The 23,284-nt window shown below is 42.9% G+C and overlaps 1 protein-coding gene across 2 annotated transcripts in view; it reads right to left on the reverse strand.

Annotated features, from left to right (window-relative positions):
- The window catches only part of UTP20 (UTP20 small subunit processome component), a 226,829-nt gene that overhangs the window by 166,829 nt on the left and 36,716 nt on the right, over positions 1-23,284 (reverse strand). For both annotated transcript variants that reach the window (XM_030213822.1, XM_030213821.1), the window contains exons 12-21: positions 22,126-22,295; positions 19,990-20,145; positions 18,789-18,877; positions 17,793-17,898; positions 16,078-16,228; positions 11,137-11,199; positions 7,176-7,334; positions 4,581-4,657; positions 1,740-1,819; positions 181-427 (exon numbers count right to left, since the gene is read on the reverse strand). In XM_030213822.1, the coding sequence (XP_030069682.1) occupies positions 181-427; positions 1,740-1,819; positions 4,581-4,657; positions 7,176-7,334; positions 11,137-11,199; positions 16,078-16,228; positions 17,793-17,898; positions 18,789-18,877; positions 19,990-20,145; positions 22,126-22,295 (1,298 nt within the window). The remainder of the gene's footprint in view (positions 1-180; positions 428-1,739; positions 1,820-4,580; positions 4,658-7,175; positions 7,335-11,136; positions 11,200-16,077; positions 16,229-17,792; positions 17,899-18,788; positions 18,878-19,989; positions 20,146-22,125; positions 22,296-23,284) is intronic.

Below are 23,284 nucleotides of genomic sequence, written 5' to 3' on the forward strand. Positions count from 1 at the left end.
ATAAGCAGCATAAAATCTACTGTTTTGGGATCTTGCCAGGTATCTGTAACCTGGATTGGCCATTGCTGGAAACAGGATGCTGGGCTTGATGGACCTTCGTTCTATCCCAGTATGACAATACTTATGTTAATAATTTAACTTTAGTATTCCAAACTCCTTTCAACTGAATAAGATAATTACCTGACAAACCGCAGGAGAAGAGGGGAAAGTTCCCTTGACCTGGGCTCCACCCTGTCTGGGAACGCTGCCATCGCTTTCCAGAGCAGTAAGCGGAAATTAGTGTAATCAATCCTTTCGGTGGCTTCCGTTCTACTCTTCAGTTGCATCTGATACAAGGCTTCCACCTTCCCCACCTGCAACACTTCTTGGTCAGGAGAAGCAAAACTCCATTCTTCCTCTCCTGCCAGCTCATCTTCTAGCTCTTTTTCTTTGTAAAGAAAGAAAAAGGAAAAAGCTGCTCTGTTCTCTCTGAAAGAAACTTCTAAGGACAATTTAATAGCTTTAATGTTCCTTAGTCCCTTCAGGACAAATTAGAAAATTGTAATATTAGAATTAAAATTACTGGAAGAAGGGCAGATTCCCTGGAGACAAGTTATAGCCACCTTGAAGTCTTCCTCATATATCTTACTTGCAGACATATTACATTTTTTCTTTCACAAACACAAGGAAGATAATATTATAAAAGGCTGCCTAATTCGTGCACCATGACTATGCACAGGTGAGAACATTCGAATATAAGAGCTGCCCTACTTGGTCAGACTAAGCAGTGTCCTGTTTTCAACAGTGGCCAATCCAGGTCAAAATTACCTGGAAGAGGCCCAAAGTAGCAGGATTCCAAGCTACTTAATCCCAAGGATATGCAGTGGCTTTCCCCAGGACTACCTTAATAACAGTTTATAGACATTTCTTCCAGGAGGAACATGCTTATTTTCCCTTTAAAAATTTCCTCCAGAGAGTAGTTGCATATATTTATAACCGCTTCCAGGCATGTACAAATGTGTCCACATTTTATAAAATAGACTGGCAAAACAGCAAAGCCTGCCTCCCTTTAAGTCAAACTTATGCATATACAGTAAATATGTAGATAAGTTTAGGCAGTTGGCAAAGCTGCTGATTAATCCTTTGTAAAAGTAACAAGGAAAGAATTTATTCTCTGCGATCCTACAAGGAAAAGATTTATTCTCTGCAATCCTACCAGATACTTTTGATCTCGGCTGGCCATTGGAGGACAGGACACTGCATTGATAGACCTATGGTCTGGCCCAGTATGGCATTTCCAATGTTCTGAATTATCCTATGCATCTGCAGAAAGCAGTGATAAAGTGACAACAGCAATGATGCTGGTGGGTTTGGGGATCAACAGCAGGGGAGCTTGCACAACTGTTCTGTAGTTTTCTTCTAGTACCTTAGGAATTTATCATCCTTAATACTTAATTTGGTTATCTGGTGCTTAGAAATTCTGAAGAACCATGTGTGGAAGCCCTAAAGCTCATTAAAGGATGGGGAAAAATTTCCATCAAGTTTCCTCATTCACCCAAGCTCGGGTCATGAAACAGGCTGAAAACTTTTGCTGTGTATACTGACTTGATAGTATTGTGCATTTCCAAAATTTAACTGGTTGGCAAAATATTACTAAAACCTATAGCCCTAAATTGTTCCCGTCTATCATCAGGAAAATGTCCAGTCTTCTGTCACTTAACACAACTATTTACAAATCTCCAAACGTAGGCGTGGCTTACCGGCATGGACAGCAGCTTTTACTAGGTGTTCATAATATATTTTCCAAAATGCTTTATTCTCCATTTCATTAGCATGAGAACTGAAAAGTAAGCACAAATCTTAACATTAACGAGATGAAAAAAATACTTCAGATCTCGAGCTGCAATTTGTTTGCTTGCCTAAGGGGGACTTTTACTAAAGATTAGCTCGAGTTACCTGCAGCAGGTACCATAGGAATAAAATGGAAACTGCTGCAGATAACTCGAGCTAACCCGTAAAAGACCCCCTTAATTTCTAAACGAAATCAATATGGTAATAAAATAGTTTTATTTATTCAGCACCACTCTCCACATATCTCAGACAGCGTGTGATAAGTACCCAGTGCATAGGTTGAGTTTATTTATTTGTAGCATTTGTATCCCACATTTTCCCACCAATTTGCAGGCTCAATGTGGCTTATATTTGCCTTAATGGCGGTTGCCAGTTCCGGGTAACAGAATTACAAGTGGTGTTGCGTTAAGGTGCATACATACATGGTAACATAGATGGAACAGTTCATGGTATATATATATATACCATGTGCATACATACATGGTAAAGAAGAATACATTATGGTATTACATGAAGGTTCCTGAGTGATAATTGGATTATAACATACATTTGGTCATCGACTATGGAGAGACCATATTCGACATAAGGATTGAAGTGATAGTGCTTGTTCACTAATTGCAAAGAGGTTAATCAGTGAAGTGATAAGATTTCGGTTGTGTCTAGGTCGTGTATAGTCTTATTATTTAGTATTTAAGATGGATGTTTATGGTCTGCCTTCTTGAACAGATCTGTTTTCAGTAGCCTTCGGAAGATAGTTAGGTCTTGCGTTGTTTTTATGGCCTTCGGAAGTGCGTTCCATAGCTGGGTACAAATGTATTTATTAAAAAATTAATTATCTTCATAGCCTGATGAGTTCCCAGCAATCTTGGACAGCCTGTTCTTCTCCCTCATATACAGCTGACAAGCTACTATAAACTGCTCTACTTTACGTATCCATTTTTTCCCAATGGCCTTAACATACTTAGTAACCACCTTTATGAAGAGATTCACCTGAGGAGGTGTACCACAAGTATAGTTTGCCATAAACAACTTACATTGTGTAAGTGTAAAATGCACAATTAGAACAATGAAATAAACTTGGAAATAGGCAAATTAAATCCGATTACTGGCAATAAGATGACACAGTGAGGGGTATTTTCGATATGACGTCCAAGTCCAACTTTAGACGTTTTGCAAAAACCGTCCAAAATCTGAACAGGAAAGAAGTTCATTTTCAAAAAAGAAAAAAGTCTGGCTGACACAGGGCATCCTGAAAGTTGTTAGCATTGGTTAGTAGTAAGGCTGCACATTAATCGCAATCAGGTCACAATTAACGTGCTAGTCGTGATTAAAAATTTTAAACCTGTTAATGAAATTAACTGACCCCCCCCCCCCCCCCAGTGAATTACCTTTTCCTCTTCTTGCACAGGGTTGCAATTACCTTCTTCTCCTTCCCTTCCTCGCCTTTCAATCCCTTCCCTTGGGGATCTCCTGATTGGCTCTCTGCTGGGGAGCCAATGAGAAGCGCTGCTATTGGTCAGCCAGGTGAATATCAGCGTGCTACCCTGAGACACCCCTTCTGCTGCTGTGTGTCCACCCGGCCTGCCCTCACTGCTGCTGTAGCTGCCTGGCCGCCTTCTGCCACAAGTAAGCAAGCTCCCTGTCCCTTCTCCTCTCCCTCCTCCAAGGTCAGCCATCCGTCAGTCCTGAGCCTCTCCCCTTCCCTCCTCCTGCATGTTCCAGCCATCCATTGGTTCCAGTCCCCTTCTCCTGCGGTCCAGCCATCCAGCGATCCTGCCCCCCCCACCCCACCCCGTGTGGTCCTACTATCGGTCCCAGTCTCCACCCCTTCCCCTTCAAGCCCTGGTCTGATCCGGTCCCCTCCTCTCCCTCTCCCCTCCCCCCCCCCCAAATGTGCCTGCCATCGATCACAATATCCCTCCCCCCCCCCCCAGACTGCTTCCTGCCTGCATGCAAGATCTGTGACTCAGATCAACCATGCAGCCAGTCAGGGGAGGGGGGGGGGGGGGGAGAACAGGAGGAAAGAGAGATGCAGTCACTCACAGCCCGTGTGACTGCATCTGTCCTCCCCACTCTCCAGTCTTTGTGCTGAATGACCACAGACTGGGAAAGGGGGGGGGGGGGGGGGCAGATGCAGTCTGGCTGTGAATGACTGCATCTGTCTCCCCCCTCCAGGCAGCCCCTCCCTCCTATTTGAAGTTTTTAATTTTCCCTGTTTCCTGGATTTTTTTGATCGTGCAATTTAAAATTTTAATCAAAATGCAGCCCTAATTAGTAGTCATAGCCATATGCAAATTTCTGTACCAAGTGTACACTTCATGATACCTACTTTCTTCTTTATCTGTTATTTCTAGACTCTTATCCACTAGCAAACCAAAAACATAACTTCAAGGTGCCAACCAAGTGATCAGAAAAATCCAAACTTACACAGTTTGCAAATATCTGTCTTAAGGTTTTAGCTGAATTGTATTTGTCTAACATCTCCTACAAAATACTACCTCAGCTTCATTCTACCTACTGAAGGCAAAAGTTACATTTTACTTTAAGGATTAATTTATTTAGAAGTGTGTGCTTGCACACAAAAAACATTTATTTTAAACAATGCTACATCACTGTTAAGTAGAATAATAATTCATTCATTAATCTGCATTGGTGAAATAATGTTTCCTGCTTTATAAATCAGATAAGTGATAAATCTCTATTGCATCAATAAGTAGATACTGACTTTTACTTGGCTTTGCCATACTTACATTATCAGTTCAACAACAGGGTCCCAGAGAGGGCTGAAATTGATATACAGCATAGCAAATAAGTATCGCAGAGGTACCTGCCGTGATATAAGAAAATGGTTACGCACACTCTTTTACTGGCTTGCTTCCCTCTTAAATTCATTCTTCTTTCACTCATTTTAACGTCAGTTTTGCCTGAATCCTCAGTCTCTCTAAACACTTGATATGAAGCTTCTATCCCTGCTCCTTCTGCACTTGGTTTTAGGGCCAACAACTAAGCGGGCTCCTGGGGCCAGAGGAGCTGTAGAAAGTTAAAGTATTTAAGAAGATTGCCGAGGGCATTTATCAGAAAGTAAGCTTACACCCTCCCTTTAAAAAAAAAGACAGTGAAAAAGTTGATAAATCACATAGATATCGTCAGTAGTGTACACCCTTGCAGTTTTTAACCTGCACTCTGATAGGTTAGTGACCTAGGTTTGTTTGCTAGCTTTGCCATCTGCTCCATGGGCCAGTTTTGGTTAATAGTGAAGCCACAGACGCCTCAGGCAAACTCTCTTCTTCAGGCTTCCAGGCAGAGCCGGCCCAACCACTAGACAAGATTAGGCAGTCACCTAGGGCAGCAGCTTCTTGGGGACAGCAAAAATTCAGCTCCAGAGCTACTCACAATACTATTCTTTTGTCAGGCAGTGCCAGTCAGGTTTTCCACAATGAATATTCATGAAGTAGGTTTGCATGCTGTGGAGGCAGTGAATGCAGTTCTTGCTCATGGATATTCACTGTGGATATCCTGAAAACCTGACTGGCTGGGGTGCCTTCAGGACCAGGTTTGGGAACCACTGCCCTAGCCTGCACCCACCTCCCCACGTTTCTGATAATTATACACAACAATTATGATCATCATACAAAAATCCTAAAAGATGCAGTTTAAAATATGTGCTGATACTGAATGGGAAATGTTTGATGACCCTTGGAGGAGAACATAGAGCTGGGAGATCTTTTCACTGCCTTACTGATGATGGAAATGCTTATTCTGTTTATTCTCTTAATCTCTGCTCCCACTACGTATTTATTAAACATGTCTCAAGTGCTAACTGGGCTCCATCACAATTCGTGCAGTCCCAGTCTCTCCCAGGTAGGTGCTCTGGAGGGAACGGTGCATGAGCCCCCTCCCTACCCATCTTCAAATCATTGCTCAAAGCCCACCTCTTCAATGTCGCCTTTGGCACCTAACCACTACACCTCTACTCAGGAAATCTAGACTACCCCAACTTGACATTTCGTCCTTTAGATTGTAAGCTCCTTTGAGCAGGGACCGTCCTTCTTTGTTAATTTGTACAGCGCTGCGTAACCCTAGTAGCGCTCTAGAAATGTTAAGTAGTAGTAGTACTGATAGTTCTTTGAGTTTTTCTGGCTGTCAAGACCTATTGTTTTGCTTTGAATGCAGCTGAATTTTGCTGCCCCCCAAGAAGCTGCTGCCCGATCTTGTCTAGTGGTTGGGCCGGCTCTGCCTGGAAGCCTGAAGAAGAGAGTTTGCCTGAGGTGTCTGTGGCTTCACTATTAACCAAAACTGGCCCATGGAGCAGATGGCAAAGCTAGCAAACAAACCTTGGTCACTAACCTATCAGAGTGCAGGTTAAAAACTGCAAGGGTGTACTACTGACGATGTCTATGTGATTTATCAACTTTTTCACTGTCTTTTTTTTTTTTTTTAAGGGAGGGTGTAAACTTACTTTCTGACAAATGCTTGTGTGCTACATATAATACTCAGCTTCACTCCTTAGACCACAGCCAATGCCCAGCACCATCCAGTCACCCAAGAAATGTTAACATGACAAGGCAGCAAATGAAGTACAAACACTTTTACTGCTATACAATTTAATAGCTGGTTACCAGATTCTATGTTACGACAATACATCAGAGGTAAGTACCAGAAGCAATCAAGTGTGGGGGAGGGAGTGAAGCCCAGTGCACTCATACCACTGGAAGTGAGAGCAACAACTGTAGATCACTCCAAAGGGGAAGGGCACAGGATAAAAGAAAATACACAGAGAAGAGGGGGTAAGGTTAGAGCAGAGGTTCTCAATCCACACCAAGCCGGTCAGGTTTTCAGGATATCCACGATGATTATGCATGAGAGAGATTTGCATATAATGGGAGTAGTGCATGCAAATTTATCTTATGCATATTAATTGTGGATGCCGTGAAAACCAGACTGGCCTGATTTATCCTGAGGACTGGGTTGAGAACCCCTGGGGTTAGAGGACTGAAGGAAACATGCGGAGAAGGAGCAGGATTAGGATGGAAAGATACAGGAAATGATTGAATGGGGAGAAGAGAAGTACTCTAGCAATCGTCCCAGATCTGAAGATGTCACAGTGAGATGGAAAAATACCATGAAGCAAAATTGCTAAAAACTTTAAATCATTGCATTCACAAAGCACAATAAGTGCAATGTAATCTGCTTAAATTTGAAAATAAAGCAGAAAAATAAATACTAATTAATAAATACATTTTTTCTTTTAAGCAACTGCATCCAATGCATAGACATGAAGACATTTTTTTAAAAAGTACTGTACTATAGTATAAACAGGTTATGAGACATGACAAAATTATTACCTCCTGGAAAAGACCACTGGCTATCAAAGGCTGCACCAGATCGTGTCGGAGTTTTCTAAGATGAAGAAGTTTCTCCCGAAAATCATTCACGCTTGCAGATACAAGTTCAGCTTGCAGCAACACAGCAAACACAGACTGGAGCTCTTCTGAGCCATCATCCTTCAGAAATTATTAATGACTTTTGTTACATTTCTGTACTTCGTTCTTAGTCATGCTTCTAACTTGGTACGGAAAGATGTAACAAGAAATAGGTGCTAGAATAGCTGAATCCAATTCCCAGCTCAGGATTCTATGCTCTACATCTGTAATGCTCAAAATGGTCCTTCTGCCCTCTCCCTCCCTTTCAAGCCAGTCAGGCTTTCAGGATATTTTTGCATATCATATATTCTTATACCAATGGAAGACATGCAAATCGTATCATGAATGTTCATCTGGTATATGCTGAAATCTTTGTTGGCTAAGGTTTACCCAAGGACCACTTTGACAACCAGTGAAGTACTCTCAGCCTGCAGATGGAGACAGGGAGACACCATCAATCTAGCTGGATTAGGGGTAAAACAAGAGAACGTCTGAAAAAAAAGAGTAAGAGAGGGTTTCCACAGTCTTTAAGAGACAGGATATGGGTGGGGAGGTGGAAAAGAGAGAAATGAAGGCTTGAGGGGTTACAGCCATACTTCACTTGCTCAACTGAGAACTGATAACTGGCTTTCCTTTGCGAGATGGACCACAAACGTTTATCATACAGTTGGTCATACATAACTTACTGAGGGACTGACTTAAAAGTATGGAGAAATTAGGTCTTACCTGATCATTTTCTATTAGTCATTCCCAATATTCCAGAACCTGTGGGATAGTTGTGTCCATCAACCAGCAGGTGGAGATACAGAAATGAAAACTAAGCTGAGACATCTCTGTCTTGGCATCCAGTCCAGCTCCTCAGTATTTTCTATTTCCAGTAGGTGGACAAACTATTCCAGCTTCTAGGACTGAAGTGTTTTCCCCTCCCCAGCGGCAACGGACAGGATTACCCATAGCCAATTGGGTCAGACGAATGGTCCATTTAGCCCAGTATTCTGCTTCCAACAGTGGCCAATCCAGGTCAAAAGTGTCGGCAGTATGGTCAGAAGTCCTGTTTTCAGGCGTGCCAATCTTACTTTCGTGTGGAGAGATAGTCCTTCCTTCTTTCTGTCAGCTAGAGTACTCAATGTCTCCAAAGCTTTGCAATGATGCAAGGCAGGTCCACTTTTCTCTTCCTTCAGTGGAAAGATGGCTTCAGGAGTTTAGGGAGGAGAGGACCAAAATCAAGTCAGACCTGAGGGTTATGGATATTCTTACAGGAGGTTGCAAGTTTGCAGTTCTCTCACCTGGTTGCTCTTCTCTTCTTGCAGTCGAAAGGAAACCAAGGCAGTCAAGGTTCAGGCTACCGTAGATTTCTTGCTGGTGCTACAGTCCATTGTTCCAGTTCCCCAGGCTGAACACGGAAAAGGCAGATACTCCATCTACTTCATTGTCTCAAAGAAGGAAGGCACCTTTTATTTGGTCTTATATATCAAAGGTCTAAATTGGTTCCTCTGAGTGTCCCGTTTTCGCTTGGAGACACAAAGAGCAGTGATAGCCTCAGTTCAAGCAGAAGAATTTCTCACCACCATCTATCTCAAGGAATTGTACTTGCACACATCCATATTGCTGCCACATCAGAGGTTTCTACGTTTTGCGGTGCTGTGCCATCACTTCCAGTTAAGGACTTCACCCTTTGGTCTTGCCATTTACAAAGGTTATGGTGGTGGTGGGGCCTCTGCTCACAGGCCAAATCCCTCCTCTCTGTACCCTTCTCCACCACCGCCAACTCCAGGCTCTGCCCTTTCTGCCTCGCCTCACCCTATGCGTGGAATAAACTCCCTGAGCCCATACGCCAAGCCCCCTCCCTGCCCATCTTCAAATCCTTACTCAAAGCCCACCTCTTCAATGTCACCTTTGGCACATAACCATTATACCTCTATTCAGGAAATCTAGACTGCCCCAACTTGACATTTAGTCCATTAGATTGTAAGCTCCTTTGAGCAGGGAATATCCTTCTTTGTTAAATTGTATAGCGCTGCGTAACCCTAGTAGCACTTTAGAAATGTTAAGTAGTAGTAGTAGTAGTAGCACCAGGGAATCCGAATTCACTCCTATCTCGACGACTGGCTCATTTGTGCGTCATTCAATTCGGACAGCATGGTGGCGATGGACAAAGTTGTCCGTCTTCTGCAGTCATTGGGTGGGGTGATAAATTTCAAAAAGAGCAGACTAACTCCATCACAAATGCTGGAATATCTGGGTATTCTATTTGACACAGCATGGGAGACAATCGCCTTATGAAATGCAGGAGGTCAAAGTTGGTTCAACAGATTCATCTTCTCAGTCTAAGCAGGCTCATGGTGTGGGACTGCGTCTAGGTTCTGGGGTCAATGATGGCGGTGATGGAAGTGGTGCCATGGGCAAGGTTTTATATGTGGCAAAGCGGGACCTGCACTCGTCTGATGGTGATGGAGGCGATCTCCCTTAGGAGTTGAGTGGAGAAAATTCTTCTCTGCTTGTTGGCAGCTCACATCTTGGGGTCCTTGAATGTGGAGGCAGACTTTCTCAGCAGGCACTTCTTGGACCCCGGGGGAGTGGGTACTTTCCAGCCAGGGGTTTCAGCTAATAGTAGTCTGATTTGGGTTCGGATCAGTGCTCTATTGCAGCCCTGGCTATATGCCTTCCCTTCTTGGCCCATGGTAGGGTGCTTGTTGAAAAAGATGATATTGCGTCGGGGTCAAATAATTCTCATAACCCCTAATTGGCTGCGGAAGCTGTGGTGCACAGACCTGATTCAACTGCTGGATGGGGCTCCTCTCCATCTCCCGCAGGTACATGGCCTACTGAAGCAAGGTCCAGTGCTCAAGGTGGGTCCTTGCTCCTTTGGTCTTGTGGCTTGGCCATTGAAAGGGCTCAGTTGAGATGAAAAATTATTCAGACTCTGTCATTGCTACCTTGCTCCAGGCTTGGAAATGCTCTACATCCATGGCATATGGCTGGTTGATGGACACAGCTATCCCACAGGTTCTGGAATAGTGGAAAGCTATGTAATAGAAATATACATTTATTTATTACAAACCCAAGGTAGGTAGACAGTGCAGTACTTTCAGAAAACCCAACTATATTATGTCTACATTAGAATAGCAATGTTTCAGTGCCCCATCAACCCCTTCCTAAATAAAGCAAACCACAGCTTGTGATGTGAAATGAAAGCTAATTTTCTGAAAATAAATCACAGAAGAACCTGCCTTCTGGGGATTCTGAATTACAAATTGGATGTTGCTAAGGCCTACTATTTGGCACTTGTTTATGCTAACATATCACTAGAATACAGAGTTACTTAAAACGTGCATTAGCAGCTATGAGTTGGTTCAATAACCACGCCACAAACAGCCATTGTGACCAACCATTGGGCAAGAAATGAATGCAAAACTTTCATCTAGCTGTATTATAAGCACTGCCCTAGACCAGATATGATAGGTGTCACAGGTCAGGCAATTTCATAGTGGTTGATAAGAGCAAAAAAAAACGAACAGTCCGAAAGCAATTTATCCATGGATCATAGTTACCAAATAAAACAAGTTGACAGCTTGTCAAAACTAACCGTGTAAAATCTCATCCCTGCCATTAGCCCCCCTCCATACACTCTGCTATAAACACCTTGCTACTTTCCCTCAAGCTACAAGACACAAATGGTTCATAACATGCTTAACATGCCCTTTTTCCTAACTAGATCCCCAGGCAAAAGGCAGGGTTTTCAGGAGCAAGAGTGATGCTCGATTATTAAGAGAGATGTACAAAGCTTACAACGTGCAAAATCCATTATAAGAAACTAGGTAGAAATAGCTTAGGTATATATCACGTATTCAATAGGATTTAAAAAAAAAATGTTGCAACATACCAGCAGACTTGCAGAAAGTTGCTCTTCAAAATGGTTCAATATTCTAATGGTTAGCAGTCGAACCTGGTCAAAGAGAATACGGGAATCATAAACTGATATGCTTTGATAAGCTAACAATCATTTGGAGTCTTATAAATTCCTAGATTTGACAGTGTTAAGTGTTAGAACTTGCAGATCACATATAACCAGAAAATCCTGATAAATATTCCCCACTCCTGATGGGGAAACTTGGATTGCTGGAGGATTGATATTAAGGTTGGAAGAAGAGGAGCTGGCAATGGATGACTGTGGTTTAGGTCACTGAATGGAATACACTTCAAAAGCCACAACTTTGTGTTTTGTGATGCAAAGACATTCACTAACTCCTATTTTTCTGACCCTGGGAAAACACCTAATTACTTCAAAAAGAAGCCCCCAAAAGTTCTAAACAATAAACGCCTACAATCAGAAGCCCTAGATGCAACCCAACAGTTTACAAAGGTCAACCGACCTCAAAGAATGTGTGATCTGCTCAGTTAACAATTAAACCAACTGTTTCCTTGCACTCCAAATTAACCCTCCATTTTTCTATATTCTTCTTCCTTGAGACCTAATTTGATTCTAGAAACAGGAAGTCATTTATAAAGGTTAAAATGCAGTAAGAGCCATCACCGCTCTGACTCAAGGTCTTATCTTGTGAGACTAGATGTAGAGAATGAATCTCCTCCAACTTGTAGCTGTATTTTGTTTCCTTCCTTTGATCTTTCATGGCTCACATATTCTCTACAAAGGGCTGTTAAAGTTACATCTGGACATATGGTGTGAAAGTCATGGATAGCATGGAATCACTAAATCAACTCATCTCAAAGAAAGTGGACAAAGATGGTGTTCAAAGAAGCAAAGGGTGGATCAAAAATTTCCCATTCTAGAGTTCACAGAACTAAAGGGTAACAAAATTGAATACAAATGAATATAGGGTGATAGTATCTTCATGCATATCAAGACTAGCATAAGAGAGCTGGCACTCCCTTCTTCAGAAGGTGTGTACCTGGTGTGTACCTGGTGTTCTTCATTGTGTGTACCTGGTGTTCATTCAAGTAGCCTAACATGGAAACCACATTATTTTTTTTCCATTCTAGAGAGGTATTACCTCCTCCTCCCCCTCCAAGACTTTTAGGTGAGCATTTAATTGCCATACCAAGTGCCACGCCTGAAAGATAAGTTCCAAGACTGACAATTTTTTTTAGCATATATATTTCTTATATATCGCTTGGAATTAGAGGGCAACCAAAACCGAATCAGCAGCCGAAATTTGCTTCAGCAGAAACAGAAGCCAAAACAAATACAGACATTCCCCCCCCAACCCCCCATCACCAGCAGACAGCAGGTCCTACCAAGCCAATCATCCCTCCCCATGACCATATCCCCTCTGCCCTCCCCCCACCTGAAGGTGCTCTCTGGGCCTACCTTTAAAAACCTTTGACTGCACTGGTTCTGCAGTCAAAATGACTGCCATCGGAGGTCCCAGCAGCCATTTTCAGATTGGGGATTGCTGCTGTCCATGCCGGTTCCAATCTCAAAATGGCTACTGCAACCTTCCATGGCACTCTAACAAGGCCATTTTGACTGTGGAATTGGTGGGAGCAGGGGTGACTGGGGATACTCCTGCACCAAAGATGCCACCAAACCTTCTAAAGGTAGGCCTGAGGAGGGCTTTCAGGTGGGAGAAGAGAAGAGCTTGTAGTTGGCCCAGCAGAGCCCGCTCTCTGTTGGGGAGGTGGCCTAGAGCACCTACTCTGGTGGTGCTTGTGGAGGGGAGTTTTAGTTCCAGCCAAAAATGCACTGGTGTTTTTGGCCAAAACCAAAGTATGACCAAACCCGTATGTTGTGCTGATTTCGGTTGGGAAGCCGAAACAGAGACCGAAATTCGGTCAGCCTCTACCTGCAAACAAGCCCAAAAGCTACTGAAGTGTACATTCAGGTACAGTAGATGGTTATTTTTGGTCCTGCAGGGCTCACAATCTTGAGTTTGTACCTGAGGCAATGAAGGGTTAAGTGACTTGCCCAAGATCACAAGGAGCCGCAGTGCGATTTCAAGCAGGTTTCACTAGTTCATTCCACTGATGGAATTTTTTTGATAATCAAAGCTTAAGACAAACAGGGTTTTGGGGATCTTTTGTGCTAATTATGCTGTCATAAACAGTCCCTTGATATCAGGTAAAAATCCTGCTACACCTCATCTCCTTGTCACAAATCAGTAACAGGAGCCATGATGCAAACATTTCTACTATATCACCCAGAGCTGGGCTAAGACCAGCTCATTCCACTTGGCCACATTCTTATATGGTTATGCTGACATAAGCTGAATCTGAACTACTACCTAGACATGAAAGGCTCTGTGACAATTCTCTGATCCATCATCCCTGCTGCTGTGTGCCATACAGGGCCGCCAAGAGACTGAGCCGGGCCCAGGGCAAGGCCGCCCTCGGGGCCCCCGCCCCCCTCAATCCCTATCACTGTTGCCTCCCTCTCCTGCTCTCAGGCCGCTGGTGCCGCAGTCCCCAGTCTCCACCCGTCCACCCCCAGCCCCATCAACAGCCCCCCCACCGTCCGCCACCGTGACCAGGCCCCCTGCGTTCAAATCGGCAGTGCCTCACCTTCATGTGAAAGCGGCAGATCGCCTCCCTTCGGGCCTTCCCTCACTGTGTCCCGTCCTCGTCTGATGTAACTTCCTGTTTCTGTGAGGGCGGGGCACAGTGAGGGAGGGCCCGAAGGGAGGCGATCTGCCGCTTTGAATGCAGGGGGCCTGGTTACGGTGGTGGACGGAGGGGGGCTGTCGACGGAGCCGAGGGCAGGCAGGTGAGACCAGGACTGCAGCGCCGGCAGCCTGAGAGCAGGAGGAGAGAGTCCTCAGTGCCGGCCTGGGGAATTTTGTCCCCCCTGCCCCCCCCCCCCCCCCCCCGGCAGCCCCGGTGCCATAGGATTGCTTAACCATCATGCAAACTAGGAAGCTGCCCAGGGTGGCAAATAGCAGCAGCAAAACAAAAGAACCATCCACATATTTTTACATGCAGGGAGGGTGAGTAATTTTCAAATAGCCTATTTACCTGGATAAACAACCAGGTAAATGACTTTTGGAAACTGCCCTCATTATTTATGTACATACAAAATGTAATGTGGTTTACACGTTTTTTTTTTTACAGGATTGCTCTGGGTTGGGTGATGCTGGGTTAATCATGATTGAATTTAATTATGAAAAATCTCAGGTGGGGCACAGAGACATGGAAAATTACGGTAAGAAAGGGACAGATGGCGTGTGCAAGACTGCAAGCTTCCCTAGATCGTCTAACACTCTGGCACTGGCCCTGACTATGGCACGAACCATCAGTGCCCTGGAGCTCATCCATCAGTGGAGAGCAGTGGCAAAAGCTTTAGCGTTGTCTGCATAAATTCACAGAAAGCACTCAAAGACATAAACTTCAGTGTTTGACAACCAAAATGCATAATAACATCCTGTGGCAACGTCTTTAGAAAAGGGCTCAAATGGATATTGCAGGTAAATGATGCCTACTTTTGAACCCCCTCTTCTCCTGTCAATTCAGGGAAAAGAAGTACAGCTGGTGGCAGGGTTAGGGCAGGCCAGAAGAAAACATGGAAATTTCATTTTGAAATGTATGCAACCTGCCTTATACCACTTTTAAGTCAATGAACTTTGCACTTTCAAAGAATGCAGGATAAAGGGTCTCCAAGACACTGGGGCAAGTTTCCATTTGAAAAATGGCATTGAAAATTGCCTTTCACAGTCCTTGCTCCATAACAAAACAGGGCCGCTGAGAAACAATGCTGGGCCCGGGGCAGAGCCACCCCACCCCATGCAGGCCGCTGCTGCCCCCAGCTCCCCCTTACCTTCCCGCGTCTTCTCTTCTCCTCCCATGGTCTGTCACTCTCGCTGCTCCTGTATGCCGGGACCCAACACACAGGAGAGAGATAAACCCCGGCACCAGGCCGGGCCCTGGGAATCTTGCCCCCCTGCAGCCCTGATAACAAACCAACCACAGCCAAGTGTATACAAGTAGGCTGTACCTATTTCTGGGTTATAATGTTGGAAACAAGTCACGTGGCATATAAACGTTACTTTAAAACTTCTCTTCTGCATCCACTCTTTGCCCTCACACAGATGATGAGGCACTCTGGATGCCATACTCACATGTGGTGAAATGATAATCATAAACGCTACACCAAGACACACACAGACAGAGCAAATGGAGTCTAAGAACTTCGGGGTCGATATTCAAAGCAATTTAACCAGCCAGAAATGGCTCCTGGCTGGTTTAAATTGCTTGTTCGGGGATAACCAGTCATATTCACCAACACTTAACCAGCTACTGCCGCTGAAAATGTCCAGTTAGCACCCAATGTGAAACCAGCTATTTTGGGGGGTGGTCGGGGACAGGGGTCAGCACTTAACCACCCAAGGTAACTGCACAAACAGAGCTGCATAAAAGAAAATCCTATTTTTATGTTGTTCATCATCGCCGGTTAAGTGCTGACTATCACACTTAAGCAGCTATGTTTTCGCCAGCTCTGCTTACCTGGAAATTCAATGCCAGAGTCCGGACATGGCCCGGCACTGAATTTCCAGGGCTAACGCTGGTGACGGTCAACAAATCACCATTTGCCGCCAGCTGAATATTGGGCTCGTCACTTTTTACATGTGAGTAAACTGCACATGGAATAACTACAACAATTTAGGACAAAAAAAAAATTAATACAACTGGGGTAGACCACCGAGATCAAACACAGACATGTGAACACACACATACACGCAAAGTCTAAATTTTTAAAACATCGAACTAAGCTGGCAACATCGGATTACTTCATGCACAAAAATTTACGCTCACAGAAAATTACCTTCAGGTTTAAACAAAACACCAGTGTAAAGCCATAAGAAAAACAAATTACCTTGGATTTATTTGTTGAAATGTTTGGTTGCAGCTTATAAAATATTTCCATCAAATTTTCCTGAGAGAATTGTTCATGGCAACCACACAGAACTAACCTAGTGTAGTACAGGTCAGCCAGCAGCAAGACCGAGGTATCTGAGGGGAATGACCTGCAATACAAATCATTGTACTAATGAAAATTAAGTTTTAATACACTTTTCCCAAGTTGCACTGCCGAGCAATGCTAAACACGAGCAAGATGTATTACATCTTTAAAAATCCTTTTTATGTGCACATCTATTGTAGTGGGAGACCCAGATTCAGTTCTAGGGACAGGCTAAAGATTTTTAATTTGTCTTTGGATTTTCTGGACTTTTCCCAATTTTTGCACAATTTTGCACATTCATTTTAATAAAAGTGTTTAATGTGCACAAATGAATTGCAAATAAATTCCATTTTTAAGGTACGCTAACAAATACACATCCCTATTCAGTTCCAAACTGCTGCTCCAGTAGCAGGTCATACTGTGGAGGCAGAAGCGTTTATAGTCCCTCTCTCCCCACATCCCTTCCCAACCTCAGGAAGAAGTCACAGCCACCACACCTAGACATCAGATTCAACTCAAACACACAAGTTCCAGAAGGAACCATGGTCTGAAGCCTCAGTTAAGGATTATCACTGCAATGGATTGGGAGAGGAGGGGGAAGAATGAGGAAACAAATGCTGGGTTCTTATGACTAAAGGCTTATAGTGACATAGTTGCAGTACTACAGCTGTCTCTAAGGCAATCTTATGCAACAAAAAAACACTGCCTGCTGCCATGGGCCTTCCTCAGCCCTCATGTGCCACCTGAAGCCAGCAAAACATGAACATACCAGGCCCGCATGAGGCGAGCAAATGGTAACTATCTGATGGGCCCAATTCACCAAAGCTGTTACGGATAAAATTGGAAAAACGCGTTAGCTAAAATCTGTCTAAACAAAAGAAAATGCTGTGCACACAGATTTAGCTGACAAAACAGAGTACACGTCTCAAATTTTGCTGATTAGCACAATGATGCATAGTTCATATTTATTTCATATACAACCATCCAGAAATTTCAAGGCGGCTTACACAATAAAATTATATAAAGAGTGGAAAGGGGGAGAAAGTAGAAAAACACAAGAGGCCTAGTTTACATTATAATTTCAAATTTTAGGGGAGGGCAAAGATTTAGGGAAATATTAATAGACAACATCGGACAGAGAAAGAAAGGGAAGGGCTGGGGCAGAGACAAGACTCTAGTGTTGGCAACACAGTATATATACAGTATATTGGTCCAGATATTCAAATCAGGGGGAATGCTGTTGTAAAATTACTAGTCTCCAGTTGCTGCTTAAAGTTTTTAAGGGAGTTTCAAATTTGATGTCAAGGGGAAATTCAATGCTCACAGAACTGGATCCTTTAAACCTAACCGCAGGTTTCATACAATTAAGTTTATGGAACAGCACCTCTAGTTGCAAATTTCCAGACAAAATTAACCAGTTCATTTCACCACTCAGCAGCTCTTTGAATATCAACCTCTGTGAGCGGCTTTAAACATTCCCTACACAGTACAGCACTCAGAGCCCCGCACCCTTCTTTCCATTCAAAGGAACTGGATCCCACCCCGACAACCACACGCTTCAAGTCTCTGCATCTGTAAACTTTAAGGCTGTTACATGAAGTGCACAAACAAGTCAGTTGAGAACTCACGTTAATAACTTCTTCACATGCTCTGCAGGTATCAAGCGGAGAACGTCGGAAGATTCTTCTAAACTAAGAAGCGCATTTACTGCCTGGCAGGCCACAAACAAGGTTCCTGTGGGATAAAAGCAACAGAACTGCAAATAGAACGCTAAATCTAATGAGGTTCCATAAAGGAGAAAATAACACACATGCAGATGCATTTCACGGAAAGAAAGAAAAGTTGGTGGCTGAACAGACATGAAAGTATATTAAAATGCATCACTTCTATCCAGTCATCACTTTCTCTTTTAACAAAGTACAAAGTACACTGAAAACACAAGGGGGGGGGATTTTAGAAAGCTTTTTCCACATACAGTGTTTCCCCGAAAATAAGACACTGTCTTATATTAATTTTTGCCCCCCAAAATGCACCAGGTCTTATTTTCAGGGACTGTCTTATTTTTCGGGGAAACATCAGGGTTGGATCGGGGTTGGCCCGCCCGCCCTCCGTCGCTCCCGGAAGTAACCTTAAACGCCTCCTTTCACCTTCGCAGCAAGCAGCAGCAGGGCAGGCCACTCCTTCCTTCCGTGTCCCGCCCTCGCCTGACGTAACATCCGCGAGGGCGTGACATGGAAAGAAGGAGAGGTCTGCCCTGCTGCTGCTTGCTGCGAAGGTGAAAAGAGGCGTTTAAGGTTAGTTCCCGGGGCGACGGAGGGTGGGCCCGGCAACCTCGGGTGGGGGGGGGGGCGGCCTTGTCCGGCTCTCGGCAGCCCTGCTTTCAAACAAAAATTTGCTAGGTCTTACTTTCGGGGGAGGCCTTATATCTACCAATTCAGGAAAACCTCTACTAGGTCTTATTTTCGGGGGATGTCTTACTTTCGGGGAAACAGGGTAGCAAACGGTTGTTACTCATAATAAGAAGGCACAGCAAAGTTTGAAGTTACTCTTCACGCCCATGTCAAGATTGCATTTTTAAACAGAATATTTAATAAACAGTATAACAAAGGAATAAATTGACATACCTTTACTGAGGTTTCCTCTGTCAACTGCAGCGAACAGTGATTCTAGTAGTGCTATGAGCCGTGGCAGAACTGTTCCTTTATCCATCGGTCTGCCAAAAGAATACCATTTTAAAACCTGTATACGCCAACATTCAGCATCTGATACCTAATAACAAACCTTAGTCGCCTCCAAATCAAGGAGAGTGAATTCTAGTTATGACACAAACATTTTAAATACGGTTCCACTGGAGTGGGCAGTCTTTCTGGCGCAAGGACCACAATGGGGCCCAGCCAGGGGCTCTCTCTCTCCTGTCTGGAATCAGAGAGGAATGGAAAGCCCCTCCACCCTGTAAAGATACAATGAGTTGATGGGGAAACACAAAAGGCCTGACAACTTTTCTCCCACAGACAGAGTTTGCCCATGTGTAAGGTACTAGGAGATAAGGCAAAGGGTCATCTTAAGACGTGAACGGAGAGAAGCTCAAAAGGAAGGTAGCAATGTCTTTTCACTGAAAGAGTGGTGATATCTGGAAGAGACTTCCAAGGAGGATACAGAAGCCAAAACAGCCAAAACGCATAAGGCAAACACAAAAAAGCACGAGTGGAACAAGACAGAAGATCAAAGATCAAGAAGATCTGAGAAGGCACAGTAGGCATACAAAAATGGAGGAGTGGCCTAGTGGTTAGGGTGGTGGACTTTGGTCCTAGGGAACTGAGGAACTGAGTTCGATTCCCACTTCAGGCACAGGCAGCTCCTTGTGTCTCTGGGCAAGTCACTTAACCCTCCATTGCCCCATGTAAGCCGCATTGAGCCTGCCATGAGTGGGAAAGCGCGGGATACAAATGTAACAAAAAAAAAAAAGAAAAACCAAGCGGACTACATAGTTCTTTTATAAATCACATCGTCTTTGTGTCTGAGTGCCACAAGGAAGTCTCGACTTCAGGACAACCAGGTAACCAAACAAATGCCAGTAAGACAACCTGCTTTTCAGGCCAGCGTCACTGTATGCATATACTGTATGCAGATCCACTATGGACAACCTGAAAAATGGGATCATTTACTGCCTTATGGCATTCAGAGATATTTTTAACAATTATTAACTGCAATATACTTCTGCTTCTCAATAAATAAATTCTAAATGAGACAATGTAGCCCTATGAATATAATAATGTTTCTCTTACACATCCACATCAGAATTGAGCCAAATATTCATGGTCTTACCTCACGTGGGGAAGAACTACACAAGCGGCCCACAGTTGGGACAGACCAGTAATCTCGCCGTTTTCTGGTAACTGAACGAAAGATAATATATAATCCAACACAGGGTGGACTTCGTTTTCTTTACTTTTTTCACCTTTATGATGGTCTATTTTAAGTCTTCAGGGGGAAAAAAAATCATATGTAGTTTATACTTTTGTTTTACTTTATTTTAGACAAGACAGAACAAAGTGTTATTAAAAGGCACTACTATGAAGAGTAGGGAAAAATCAGAGGTGGAACATCCAAGGAAAATATTCAGGTCATACTAATAACATTCAGGAGAGAAGTTAAATGTGGGCTACTGTTAAAACAGGTTATTTTTGCACAGGGTTCCCGTTATATGGAATGAGTCCCTGTACTAAAATAAAATGACTTCTGGTACAATGAAACAGTGGGAAGTAGACCTTGCGCTCCAGAGATGAAAGCCACAATGGTAGGATTTTAAATAAAGTTTACTGATGGAAGACTTGATACAGAACTGTATTTCAGGAGTCTAAACAGAGATAATGAATCATTAAAAAAATGTAATACATAAATAAAACACACAATACGTAAAATATGCAAAATGAAAACAATATATATAGATAAGGCATCAATAAAAAATGTGTGATGCATAAGTAAATGACAAAGGGTACTGTTTAATAAGCAGCGTTATAGGCGAATTAGCATCTTTAACATGCGTTAACTGTGTATGCACCTACATGGTTAACAAGCGCACCAATTGTAGGCGCGTTAAAAATGCTAACGTGCCTTAGTAAACGGGGCCCAAAATAAGTAAAATACATCAGTAAAAAAAAATATGCATAAAAGAAAAATACAGTGCTCAATAAAAATGTCCACAGATGTAAGAATAAATATGATAAAATTACAAATATAAAAATTAACATCAAAATCCGGAATATATATGTAACAAATAGCACATTCCAAGAAGATGGAGAAAATGGTAAAAAAAACAACCTGCACCTTCCCAATTGCAAAGGACTAAAGTATAAAACATATCATGCATCTAACTTCCCCTACCTGGGATCCCAACTCTGGAATGCTTTACCCAGATACATTCGATCAACTAGTGAGTACCTTCCCTTTAGGAAACTACTGAAAACCCATCTATTCAAACAGATTTACCCGAACGACTTGACCTACCATAAGCAAACATAAGCAACCCATCCATTTCCGGTTCATCTTATCATTAACAACAATGACTTAGAAATTACCTCCTGCCAATCTTCTTACCCTACCTCTTCTTTATCGCTCTACGTCCTTACCTATCCCTATCCTTTCTCTCATACCTCTTTTATCCCATTTACCCCTTGTTCATTTGTCCTACCACATACCTCCTTTGTTGATTCTGATACTACAGATTGTATTCTCTTGTTACTATGTAAGCCGCATTGAGCCTGCGATGAGTGGGAAACACCGGATACAAATGTAATAAATAAAATACAGCTGGACACCAAGTATTGAAAAAGAAGACAACCAAGATGACATCTTGGTTGTCTTATTTTTCAATACTAGGGGCCCTGTTTACTAAGCTGTGCTATAGGCACGCTAGCGTTTTTAGCGCGTGGTAATGCTAGAGACACCCATAGGAATATATGTGTCTCTAGCGTTAGAACATGTTAATTTTTAGCGCACACTAAAAACACTAGCGCACCTTAGTAAACAGGGTCCTTGGTGTCCAGCTGTAATTTGTTTTTTTACCATTTTTTCTATCCTTTTGGAAAGTGCTATTTGGATTTTTACAAACTGGGCCTTTATATATGCATAAGTATCCCCAGATCCATAATTCAAGTGAAGTTGCTATGTATGTGCATACTTCATAAAGTATTCTTAAGATAGCTCTGACTTCCTATTTTATAAAAGCACATAATCACCTAAATTGCCTTTATAAAATAGGCATATTTTCAGAATTTTTTATTAGGTAGCCTAGAACTGCTGGGATGTTAACACCACTCCTGCACTCAAAAATAAATTTATTCACCTACATGCCCTAAAGATAAAACATCCTAAGCTAAAGAGGTGTTGCTTCTAGAACTTTCTGGAACTTCAGTTCTATATCGCTAATAATGTAGATCGATAGGATCACTGTCAACTTACGGCATTTTGAAGAGAAGAGGATATTTCTCAAGAGCCATTGAAGCAACACTGGGCGGTTCAGCCTTGTTTAGAATAAGCTTTGCTAGGGTGGGCAAGGCGTCTTCTTTGGCCACACTGCTTTCTCCTATGAAGAAGTGCTCTATGTACCGGAGGAAGCTTGGAAGAAAATGCTGAAATAATAATAAGTGGCATTTACCCAGCTTTCCTGTGACATTTTGGTCACTAATGTTTACAAAGTTTGTTGTATTTTCAAAGCACCTATTATTAGAAAGTCAAAGGGTTAAGTTATGAAAAATCTTCGAGAACACTGCTGCATAAACCAGAGATTTCCCATAATTGTTTGCCAACAGATATTTATTTGGTTAGTTATTTATAGGTGAACAATACATGAGGACATATAATACATCAATAAAGCTGTTTTTTTCCTTTTACATATAACAATATTGTTTTTTCTTTTTTGGCTGCCTAGTATTTCAATTTTCTTCTTTTCTTTTCGGTCTTCTGGCTCGTTCAGAACTGGGCCTAACATGCTAACAGCCTTCATTTGCAGCTACCATGGATTTTTGTCTATTTCAAAATATTTGAGGGGCCCTTTTACTAAGCCGCATAAGTGTCTACGTGGGCCAAAATGGAGTTACCGCCTGGCTTTTGCAGTAATTTCATTTTTGGACGCGCGCCAAGTGGCATTTTACACACATAGGTCATTACCGCCCAGTTACCGCGTGAGACTTTAGAGCTAGGCGAATAGCTGGCAGTAAGGCCTCAGACCCAAAATGGACGCACAGCAATTTTCATTTTGCCAAACGCTCATTTTCGTCAAAAAGTTTTAAAAAGGCATTTTTTACAGGTGCGCTGAAAAATGATTCTGCGTGCGCCCAAAACACGCGTCTACACTACCGCAGGCCATTTTTCAGCGCACCTTTGTAAGAGGGCCCCTGAGTCTCATCCCCTTCTGCCTCACTCATCCATTATGGGAACAATCTTCAGCATGGGAACGCAGATCACAGCACCTTCTGGTACACAACATGACTGCATCTGGTTCTGATTAGAAACTGTTGATGGCCGAGAATCCCTCCCTCAGACTGTGAAATACCATTATACTTTTAATTTCTCTGCATAAAGCCATACTTGAGCCTTCAAAAGAATCCATTCCAAAGTG

The sequence above is a fragment of the Microcaecilia unicolor genome, chromosome 9 (genome assembly GCF_901765095.1).
Source record: "Microcaecilia unicolor chromosome 9, aMicUni1.1, whole genome shotgun sequence".
NCBI classification, from domain to species: Eukaryota; Metazoa; Chordata; class Amphibia; order Gymnophiona; family Siphonopidae; genus Microcaecilia; species Microcaecilia unicolor.